We start from the raw sequence: 12,609 nt of genomic DNA, 5'->3' as shown, positions 1-12,609 counted from the left end.
ATACAACCAGGTTTTAAGTTGACGCCATAAATAAAAATCCAATGGCGTTAGATCATGAAACCAGGCAATGTTCCTCCTCTACCTATCCAACGGTTTGGAAAAACGTTATTCATGTGGTTCCTCACAGCAACGCTGAAATGAGGTGGGGCTTCATCATGCGTAAAATACCGCTGTTTCGGCGGTTCGCATGTGGAAAATCCTCTATTAAATCCAGAATATTGTTTTGAAGGAACTCCAAATAAAGTTCTTCATTTAATTATGGCGCTAATACGAATAGCCCAATCAAAGAATTGCCATGTTTTCTGCTGAGATATTAATGGATTGGAACTGATGTTGATAATGAGAAACAGTGGCATGAGGAGTTTCATCAGCCCATATATGCCCGTGCTCCATCGGTAAAAAAAAGAATAATGCTAATGAAGTTTGGATTAGTTCGCTGCTGATCTAATACCCAGTTCGCAAACTATAATCTACATATTATATGGGTACAACAGCTGTTCCTGGAGTTCTTTATGTGTTATTGTTTTTGGTGTATTAAGCTGACCGGTTAATTTTCGAGTACTCGTTGAAGGAGTATCAGCTAGAGCAGTTCCTGCAGCTGTTCCTGGAGTTCTTTATGTGTTATTGTTTTTGGTGTATTAAGCTGACCGGTTAATTTTCGAGTACTCGTTGAAGGAGTATCAGCTAGAGCATCCAAAATATTTTTCTTCAATTGTACTGTATGTACTGTTCTTTTCTGATCAGCACTAGTACTTTTTTCCAAAAACTTCCTAAAATCACAATAAAGAAAGTCAATAATATCACCTTAATAAGTGGAATCGCCTACCAGTTTCCTTTAGACGTTGGAAAATTCCTTGGAATGTCTTTTATTTGGAATAGTGCCATTAGGAAATCTTTTCCCTAGTATCGAAATAAAGGATCATTAATAATGTGAAAATGGCAAATTTTGAAACATAGATTTGTTTATTGTGTACCATAGAAACGTTTGCAAGAATGGTGAGTTTAGAAAAACAAAACGCCGATTAAAAGATGCAAAAATAATTAGTTTTGTACACAATTATGCCATCCTATATATATTATTTTGCCTATGTATATGCTTACTATTGTATTATCATATTTCATGCTTTATTTGCAGATTTAATTTATACATTCAATTGTAATATTAAAATTAAGGTTCTTCGTTCTTGCATAGAGTACACTGTATTGCAGCTTGTCAAAATAAATGTTTTTTAAAACGTTCTTTTTAGGTTGTTTTTTTAAGAAGCACGCTGCATTTTAAAAAACATGTACTTTTTTAGATTATACAACTGTCGCATCGCTGAAAAAATAATATATCATGGTTCTTTTAATTAAAATAAAACAGTGATTACTTTTTTTTCTCCAAAACGGTTCACTTTATCGATGATGAACAAAAGTGTCATTTCTTTAGTTTAAGGTTCAAGCTATCCATATTTATAATTTTAGAGACTCTATCATACAAAATATTAAATATTTAAGCATTATAATATACAACCTAGTCCACCCCTGGTAAAATAAATGAAGTAAAAGTTGTTCAAAAATTAAAATATTCAAACCGATTTCCAGTAAGTCTTTAAAGGGTCGTATCGTCGTAGAGAGGGCCTATAGAATTTTTTTAATAGGAAACTTCTATATTATTTTTATTTTCTGATCCCAGAGATGTTCTTAAAAGCAACTAAGGAATATGATCTTATTCTGTAACCACTGTATATATATATTTGTTATTTTAAAAATCGACTGAGAAATCAAAGCTGAAAATAAATTCATTCCTAACTTCATTTAATAAAAGACACATAATTTACCGAGGTATTTTAAAGGCATAACGATGAACATATTAATTAAAATAAATTACTCACTGTTTGTAAAAATAAGGTACACTTAATTACAAAAATCATAAAAACTGATAGCAAAATATTCGTAAACATATTAAACAGCTAAAAATCAAAGTGTAATCCAACTAACTTCTCAATTGTATTAACTAATCTCATGTATAATACCTGAATTACGATCTAAATTTGGTTAATCTTATCTTTTTTCTATCTTAAAAATATTTCCCAAGTTTTGTCAGAAAATTTGATAATTTTGAACATTATAACGTAAAAAAAATAATTAAAATGTTTATTATTGATACTAGTAGAACCACAGGATAAGAGCAGTCTAACTTATACATATTTATGCGATTACTTAGATTTACGACGCCTCTAAAATTTATACTTAGTATTAAACTTCATAGGGTTTATCAAGATTTAATCTTGATTTAGCAGATGTTTTTTACAGTAAATAATTTTTCTAATTTAGAAAAGTTATTCCATCTACTTCACTTTACTTATATAATATTTGCATTATTTTTTATTTTATCTTTCTTTCTAAATTAAAGTAAAATATTTTAGATGGGCGGTATGTTTCGTGAAATTGAAATAGTCATTTATTTATTTATTTTTTTAATATTTAACTAATTATATAATGAAAAATATGTTATATAATTAACACGAGGCTCACTTCGTCGCTACTTCTTTTTCAATATGTCTAAGGTTACTTTTTTATCTTACTCAAAATGATGATTTTTTTAACACTAAAATTCTTGCGGCGTTATTTACCGCGCCACAATAAGACAACCTCATTCTTTGACCGAGAAAAGTCGCGCGTATCACAATTCTGCAGCCATCAGTGGAACATAAATCCACTGATCGAATCAGTCATTATTTAATTTGCAAAACATAGAATTTTCATTCTCTTTTTGCGCGTCGACTACACTGAACACGGTAACGTTCACTACAATGACCCATCAACTCGGTTTCGGTAGCTTTACTTACTATTTTGAATGCGTCTATATAAAACGCATTCAAGAGATAAGAGGGGAAGGGGGTAACAATTAAGAGCGCACCGTATATCGCCTTCTCTAATAATATTGGTATTAGGTCTAAATCAGGGAGCATTTGAATAGGAAGAATAACTTGATTTGGCAGCAACTCACGGTATTTTTGAGCATTTAAAGCATCATTAATAAAAATTGTGAATTAAAACTAAAGTTGGATTTGCCACAAATCACTGAGATTTCATTTTGACTACTTTAAAAAAAAGGATTAAAGTAAAATTAAAATATTGCAATAGTTGCGCACTTTCAAATACTTGGATAAGTTTAATATTTCAATTTAAAAAAATAGAACTATGTATCAACAGAGGTCTGTTGCGTCCTTACTTGTATAGACCGCAAATATTTCAAATAAGGTTAACAAATGTAAGATATATTCTATTATTTAAGCTAAGAGTGCCTGCATTAATTATTTAAGTTTTACCCATTTCGCAAAAACTCTTTAGACTGTAAATTTTTTTAACCAACTCGAACGTACTTCCTAGATATTCAACCAGATTCTTGATAGTAGCATTTCGGCCAGAAATAACCGGCCGCATGATCTTTCATATTCTTTGCTATGGATATTAAAGATTTTTGCATTAATCTTTTAAGTTTACACTCTTTTATATCTAGTATTCCTAATAAAAGCATCGGTCCAACTAAGTCCATGGCAAAATATAGTGAGGTTTCTTTGTCTCTACCCTCTGCAGAAAATTTTCATCCTATATTTTGTTTGTTGAGACTATTGTTATTAGTCAAATCCGTGATAATATACCTCCTTAATTCGTTCCTAGTAATAAACGTAGCACCTTTTCTCACCTTTTTTTACAGATTCTGTTTTTAACAAACCCAGAAATATTGATCTTTTATTAGGTGATCTTTCATTTAAAATAACGATATTATGCATACTGGGACTAAGTTAAAGGCATCTAACACAATTTTTAGTAACATTTTTATAGGTAAATATAACTCTCTGAAAAATGAATGTTCTGCCTGTCATACTACTTTGTTTTGTAGTTCATTACCATCGGAATTTACTCAACGGGGTATAAGCGTGTTTATCAACGTATAATTTGAAGATTTACTCCAGGTAAACCCATTCAATAGTATTTGTCTTAATAGCAACACATAATTCCATACGCACAGGAGTGTACATACATGACTTGATATCCTGATAATTGATGTAGCATATTCGCGCTCCCCAAAAGAGGAGGCTTTTGATAGAAAGTTACAAATAATGTTAATTTTATCGAAGAGGACATCTGAGAAAATAGTAAAGTAACGATCTCAGCTTGCCCTTAGATCGTCTTTTACTTATCTATAGACAGGGTGAGTGAGGAGGAATGAATGGAACTCTATGTAATTGTTGTAACAACATGTAAAAATAATTTTAAAAAGGCAAAATAACCTGCGATTCTCATTTGTTTTTAAAATATAGCGTAATTATAAACAAACAAAATTTCCTACATGAACATGATTTTAATTATAGAGGATTATTATTTGGTGCATTTCTGTCGACTATCTGTATATAGGTGCTTATTCATTTGACTTAACTGATCAGAATCTCTTAAAGCTTTTCATAACATTCCGTAAAACAGATCGTAAATAAACTTTTTACTTCCTAGTCGTTGTTTATTTACCGAACGTTTAATTATGTTTATTCGTTAAAAATAATTACGTATTGGAATCCAAACGATACACATTATTTTTGGACAATTTTTGACTGAAGAACAAATCCCTCAACCATACTACCACTTTAGTGGGCGATTCTCCACCTCCATGAGTGTCTTTACTCACGTTTAACACTAAACTAAACGTTATAACGTTTTTCTTCACACAGGACTGGCAAAAAATACTAAGGCCTATCTTGTTTATCCTCAGGACCACCAAAACTATTCATTTGAGTTCGAAGCAGATTTATCCTTTAAAAAGCACTTATAATCTTAGTTCTGCTCCACACTTTGGTAGACAAGGCTTCTTTGAAACAGATTTGGCTCGAATTGTTTGTCAAGTGAAGAAATGACACAATAACGGATCCGCAATTAGTAAGTCATCTGCACAGAGCTCATATTGTGATGTTTCAAAACATACTATCTACAGGTTGAGAAAAGGTTATCTACTAGGCTTTGTAGATACCAATCCTAAATATATTATATAAAAGATATATAGATTAAATTGAGCGAATCGCGCCAGTAGACTAACTTCAGGTTCGAGGTTTAGAAACATGTGACTTGAGAGCAAAATTATTAGCAAAATGTTTTATTTACTGATGAATCTTGCTTTGGCTTGCATTCAGATCCTCGAAGAGTACATGTAGAATGCCACTCCACACTCAGCTAGAATCACACATTTTTTGGAAGACCAGAACATTCGTGTCTTAGACTGGCCAGCACAAGCATAGAATATACTTCAGCAAAGAGTTCTTTGGGGTCAGAATCAGCTTCAAAACCGAGATCAGCTGTTTTAAGCTCTTTAACATTGTGAGATCGCAGTTCCCCACAATCTGGATAACTTAATCCTTAGCATGCAAAGGCATTGTAGAGACACAATCAATAACCGAGTAGATCACATCCTATATTAATTTTTTTATTTTCTATTTGTCTCTAAAATTTTAATTATAAAGTTTTTGTTGTTTTGTATGTATTGTAAATAAATTTTAATTTTTCTCACAAAAATTAGTACTTTGATATCACGTCATAATTAATTTGGGGTTAGGGTATCTCTACTTATAATAGTTACAAAAAAATATTTTATTTGAAAATTTAAAACCACTTAGTATTTAAAATATTTCAATATCCATAGATTTTGAGCCTCTGTGTATATTCCAACGTCCGGTGCACAAAATGTGTCCGCTGCCTAATTTTTAGTTAAAAAAAACTTGGGATTTCCTGGTAAGCAGTATTTTGCTTCACCGGTTTTCACTGTTTTGCGATTAATTGGGAATTAATTTGTAAATCTACCAAATTCAAGGCATTTACATGTATATAAAGTTTCATTAAAGTGTACTCACATAGGAAAAATCTTTATAAACGTTTTACCGTGTGTTGAGCTTAAAAATTATTATACTCTGTTCCGCACATTTCAAAAAATTGGTTTGCATATTTCTGGCAAAAAACCTATTTAAACAATTTCTAAAGGGTGAAAAATACAAGCGAAATCGAATAAAATGTTTTTTTTTTCGTACACGTTTTGAGTGTTCGTATTTTAAAGACTAAAAAATACTTACTATGTTTCTATTGTAAGCCTAAAATTTTAAACAGAAAGGAGGTATCCAAAGAGGTATCTAAATGACTCAGTTAACTCCTATTACTTGTTTTTTTTTGCAATTCAAAGCGAACAAATAATTAAGACTAATTAACACAATCCAGGAATCCTGACTACTAACTAATAATGCTTATCAGTGAAATATAGCCCGTTGAGGCTTGGGACCGACTAACAAATTATCGTTTAGACAAATACAGGGTAAGTCTCCAGGAACCGGATCGATCGATTGTCTGTAAATCTGTCCGAAAATCTGTAATTAAGAAAAATCTGAGAATCACCTCCAACCAGCAACCTAATTCAATTAGCAACTTAAATACTTCTTTTTGGTCGTTAGCTTATTTTGCAAACGACAAACGTCATTTTAAAAAATAAAATTAAATAGAAGGGGGTCATGCGATAGATCGTTTGAAAGCTCCCACTAATATACTGTATGGTACTTATGGTCCCAAAATATTAAGTTATTACTTTTACCCGTAGCATAATGGCAGTCTTTCGAAATCTTATTTTTTGCATTTTTATTTATTTGTATTTTCTTTACTACACCTGTGCAGGTGTAATTTGTTTGTAGATGTGTTGGTGTTTGTAGAGTTTGTATTTTTTGTCAATGTCAATGTCACATTATTATTATAAAGGTTACAGTTCCACACAAAAACTTATTTGGTTTACCAATTAAGACTTTTAAAAGCTAATAATTCCGAAAGGAAAAAATATTTTTGCAATTTTCTTTGTACCTTGATTTAATCGAGAATGCATGATCCACGTCTCTTTGTTGAAAAAAATTAAATTATTTGGTGGAAATCGTTATGTACACTACGTCCATTTTAAATGAGATTGCACTGTATCTCTCTAATTTTTTAAGATATAGTTTTCGCGGCCCTGTATCACTTTTTTTTTTACTTTTAAAGCCACAAACAGAAATATTCTCTTTTTTATAACTACTTTTGTTCCTGAAATACAGGGCGAAAAGTTTCACTTTTGGAGATGTTATTATTTCTGAAGCCCTGTATAATATAGAAAAAAAATTAAAACTGTTTATAATAGATATTTTTATATATAAATCAGTGACGTATTTTTAAAAAAATTTAAGAACACTGTTTTTCAGATTGAGCACAAGCTTGGTATTTTTTAAATGGGATACCCTGTATATTTTAACGTCAATTTTTTTTCTGAATACATTAATGTATCACAATCTAATCTTTAATAAATATTAGCTTTAAAAATTAGAAGAATCCATATTTATGTTTGTTTTTTAATAGTAGGCCATGTATTATTTCACACATGCATTTAATTATTACTTTTTAAAATGCCATCTAATTTAAACCTATTTATTTAATAATATTTTAAATATACACTCAAAATATTACTCTTTAACATAAACTTAAAAATATTGAAAAAAATATATCGGTGCAGATCTAACAAACTGTAATTACAATATAGACATTTTGTCTTATACATGAAGCACATACAGTTTCAATTCGCTTTAAGACATTGAAAATTATAAAGGGTTGCCTTTGTAAGTTTCTGAATGCTTCTTCGGTTGAGGCTCGTTGAAGGTATGTCCTCCATCAACTCTGGCATATTATTTTGTAATATACTTAGGTATCGTGGGGCAGTTAAGCTACCCTCAAAAATTGTATATATAATTTTAATGCCCAATAGAAAACATAAAACACTAAAACCAAATCGGCCTTACTGCTGCCATTCAAAAGTAATATGTTGGTTTTCTTGATACCAATATCTTGTATTTTGACTACTAAATATGCTGCTGCTGCTTATATGGGCTTCGTCAGATCATATTATTTGTCTTGCAAAATCCAGATCTTGGTTAGATTTGGTCACAAACCAATAAGAAAATTCCAATCGTTTAAGTCGATCGTCAGAATGCAATTCTCGAACAATATTTACCTTATATGGTTTAAATTTACTTATTTTTATTTTTTGCACTTTTGTTTTTGAAACTCTGGATTGGATTTTAACCGGAATATTGTAGCCCGAGATGGGCTTACATCTTTCTGAAAACCTAATAAGATCTTTTTTATTTATTTTATTTTTTAAGAAAATAAAATAAGTCGATTATTTACATGTTTAAATAAAATTGCTGCGATGCGAGTTTTTTGTTAGCAAGGCTTAAACATTTTATAATATCATATTTTTAAAAAATTTTGAGTTATTCAGTCATTATTATTGATTTCTCTTAACTGTGACTTAGTGTCCATGAATGCAATAAACAAAACGTTTTTTATTCACGTTCAAGTTTTATGCATGTGTGAAAAAATTCATGGCCTACCATTAAAAAAAGAAACATAAATATGGATTTTACTGATTATTGAAGCTAAATTTTACTAAAGATTAGATTGTAATACATCAATGTATTCAGAAAAAAAAATGCAAAAATCTGACGTTAGAATATATAGGGTGTTCCGTTTAAGAAATACCAAGTTTGTGCCCAATCTTAAAAAAACGATTCTAAAAAAAAATGTTAAATACGCGACTGACTTTTAGGTAAAAATATCTATTATAAGCAGTTTTCATTTTTATTCTATCTTATACAGGGACTGAGAAATAATAAAATCTTGAAAAGTGGACATTTTCGTTTTCGCCCTGTATTTCAGGAACAAAAGTAGTTAGGAAAAAAAGTAGTTAGTAGTAGGAATATTTCTGCTTGTGGCTTTAAAAGTTTCAAAAAAAAGTGATATAGGGTCGCGAAAACCGCAAAGCCATATCTTAAGAAATTACAGAGATACCGTGCAATCTCATGCAAAATGGGACACAAAGTACATGAGACGGAAAGAATTTTTAATGTTTGGTTTCCTGACCGTCCAGTATATCGAAAGTACATTCGCGACCTAATTCAGAAATTTACCGAGACGGGTAGTGTTGCCAGTAGGAAGAACCCAGGGCGTCCAGCTATCCAGAAGAAAAACAGATGAATATTGTACCACATTTGATGTAACTTCTGCTGCTGGTTCATGGTTCATTAATTGACAGATGATCCTGATCGACGTATGGAATTCTATCAAGTAATGACCGAGAGGGACGTCAGCCTGCTTGTGTGAAGAACATTTGTTTTAGTGATGAATGTGTTTCTTCTGAATGGTAATGTTCATAGACAAAATGTTCGTTATTAGATCGATGTGAATCCCCACATAGAACATATCCATATCCGAACCCGTAGCATAATATGCCATTATGCTACGGGTAAAAGTAATAACTTAATATTTTAGGACCATAAGTACCATACAGTACATTAGTGGGAGCTTTCAAACGATGTATCGCATGACCCCCTTTCTATTTAATTTTATTTTTTAAAATGACGTTTGTCGTTTGCAAAATGAGCTAACGACCAAAAAGAAGTATTTAAGTTGCTAATTAATTTAGGTTGCTGGTTGGAGGTGATTTTCAGATTTTTCTTAATTACAGATTTTCGGACAGATTTACAGACAATCGGTCGATCCGGTTCCTGGAGACTTACCCTGTATTTGTCTAAACAAAAAGTAATTTTTTATACTAACAAGATATAGTTCCAGACTTATCATTAAAACTATAATCTAGGAAATTAAGCTTCTGATACTCTCTATTAAACCTTCAATAAAACTTATCAAATAATCGAAAGGCTATATAATGTATATGAAAAATTAATTATAAGAGATTACTTTCTACTTTGAGAAACAAAAAATTAATTTCATTTGTACATATTTAAATGTAGGAAAAGTAGCTTTGGCGCTTACCGTATAATTATTTTTCATATATATTTATAGAATATAACTACATATCTAATACTTACCACAAAATCAAAAAGTTGCAATAATATTAGCACAAAAACCTTAATGTATTTTATAGCAATACAAAAATTAACCATAGTCTCTTTGGTATAAAAGAAAATATTATTCAATGGTCACTACTGAACACGTGTCGTTTCTGCCAACGTTAAGACATTTTAACAAAAATTATTTGTAACACACTTGCATGACAGGTAAAAACCTTCGCGACTGAGTAATTACTAAAATGAAGTCAGTATACTAAGCATCTTATTTTTAGATTAATAAGTTTACTTTATCTAAATAAGAACGATTTATAGTTGTATATTTGTTTTTGGTGTACTGTATTTACACTTCTCGAATGAAACAAGCTTACCCACCATGATTGTTTATAGTACTGATGGCATATAATAAAATGTTTCGGCGAGGACTTTGATAGAATTTATAATAATTATGTGAAGTTTAAAATACGCGAATGATAAAAGAATAATAAAGAATAATAAATAGTCTATATTATGTTATAATACAATTAACTTTATTAAATATAAAACAAATCTAATATGTGAATTTAGTTAAATATGGAGGTTTCAGTTTTAGTTTCAAAATGAAATCCTAAGCCTTTTAAATTTTTGTGATGCCAACGTTTCAGCCTATATTACGCCTTCTTTAGGGCGACAAAAATAAGTTAAGGCCTTTTGTAAAATATGAAGTAAAACATTAGGCCTTACTCTTAAGATAATTAAGGGTAATTTTGGCAAACATATAATTACCTGAACATCATCAGGTATCATTTCAGACACCAGAATAATTGTTATTATGTTTTTTTCTTAAATACTCCAAACAAACCCAACCACAGTCCGACACAAACCATCCTGTAATAAATAAAAATATTATTTTTTTGATAAACTTTTTTTTATAGAAAAACAATACATAAAGCCAGCCAGAAACTTAATTACCTCTAAATCATGAAGTAATACATGCATTCCGTGGCATTCCACAGTATGCTAAATAGACTGACCTTTCCGTTAAACTATCAATTGCCATCTTTAAAGTCCAGTTCACAGATCTATTAGAATCTTTGATGTGTCGCAGATGCCGCACTAACTAGTCCGTGCGCCTATGTCATATTTATTGTTGCATGATATATATGTTTAAATGGCAAAATTTTATATTGTCTATCTATGAAATCATTTTAAATATACGTAAAACCCCATGTTTTATACTATTTTTTATGTTTCTTTCGAAAATGTCAATTTTTAGAAAGAAAATAATATCAAAAAATTGACCGCGGACTAAAATCCAAGCAACTTACAAAATATTTTAAACACTTCCAGCACTCACAGACTTGTCACCTCTTTTTAGCCAGTCTATTAAACAAAGATAAAACACCTGCGTTCTGACGATTCCTATTTTAGGCTGTGCAAGTGATTGTGTATCTCTCTCTATTCCACTGATTTTAAGAATTACGGGGCTGTACTCAAATAAATTTTTGAGCAGTTTTTGTATTACTTTCGACTTGTTTTTAAAGAGATCTTTAAGGATGGGTCTATCGCCTTTAATAGTTCGGAGGGAGGGCCATGTGAGGTTATTATTTGATGTGTTTTGCCGGTTATGCTTTTTACACGTTTATGAAAGTAAAGAATTTAGAATTTGGCCTGTATTCGTCTAAATTTTTTACAGTTTTTGCTGTGAGGAACTGTGTTTTTTTATTTGTGTTTGTGGATTTGTTTTGGTATTATACCTAAAGACCTTAAAATGTTTCGACCCTGGAAAAATAGACAGGAAAATTTGGCAAATGAAGAGGAAAGTGTTTGTGCGGGCTTAGAGAGACCGTGGGTGTACAAGAAAGACAATAACATTTGTGATAAAAACAATAAGAGTGATCTGGACAGTGATTTAGACTTACATAGTTCTGATAGTTCATTTTCCAGTATTGAGGAAGCAAAAAGAAGCAAGGGAAGTAGAAGCTACAGAGGAAATCAAGCAGTTTTAAAAGAACAAATTTATCTAAATATCTATAACAATCTAAGGAATGATCCTCAGTTCACAAATGATTGTAGTGCTTTGCAGAACAGGGGTTCCCTATAGTACAATATGCCTGTAAAAAAAAGGATTAAAGGCAGAATAAAAAGGAAAGATGCAGGACAATCAAAGGCACTTGACATGGATATTGCCAAATTGCTAAGGAAAGGTGTGTATTCTAAATACAAAAACAATGAGGTTCTGACCATAGAGACACCTTATCGGCAAGGGACAAACATTTCTCAGTCTCAACCTTGCGGAGATACCTGATAAAACTTGGATTTAAGCTTAAGGTGGTTAACAAAAGAGCTATATGAGAATATTTAAGGAAAATTAAAAAAAATTGGGAGGAAGAAAGATCCATAGCTGTAATGGAATTGTCAGGTGGTGTATAGAATATTTAAGGAAAATTAAAAAAATTTGGGAGCAAGAAAGATCCATATATTATTTAGCCGAAACATGGTACGATACATTTATGATTGATATATGATTTCCATTCTCTGGGAAAAAAGTCCCTTTTTTGCCATAGTAAGAAAACCATATTTTTTATTAATAAAACAAGTTTAAAATTTTGTTTTTTACAGCTTACTACCCCTGTTTGTCCTTCAGTGACACAATAAAGACTGCTTCTTCCACCATTCTCTGGAAAATCTCTTTTTTGATATGGTAAGAAAAACACTGTTTTTATTAAAA

At 30.8% G+C, this 12,609-nt stretch overlaps 1 protein-coding gene across 2 annotated transcripts in view; it reads right to left on the bottom strand.

Moving 5' to 3' along the window:
- The window catches only part of LOC126740286 (corticotropin-releasing factor receptor 2-like), a 29,037-nt gene extending 18,909 nt beyond the window's left edge, over positions 1-10,128 (bottom strand). The window contains exon 1 of one of the 2 annotated variants that reach the window (XM_050446241.1): positions 9,921-10,128. In XM_050446241.1, the coding sequence (XP_050302198.1) occupies positions 9,921-9,995 (75 nt within the window). In that variant the 5' untranslated portion in view covers positions 9,996-10,128. Of the gene's footprint in view, positions 1-1,874; positions 2,012-9,920 lie in introns of those variants that run through there. The other variant, XM_050446242.1, reaches the window with a different exon arrangement.
- Between the last annotated feature and the right edge of the window lie 2,481 nt (positions 10,129-12,609).

The sequence above is a fragment of the Anthonomus grandis genome, chromosome 9, assembly GCF_022605725.1.
Source record: "Anthonomus grandis grandis chromosome 9, icAntGran1.3, whole genome shotgun sequence".
NCBI classification, from domain to species: Eukaryota; Metazoa; Arthropoda; class Insecta; order Coleoptera; family Curculionidae; genus Anthonomus; species Anthonomus grandis.
Note: the sequence above shows the minus strand (reverse complement) of the source record. Positions and strands in the feature narration are given on the sequence as shown.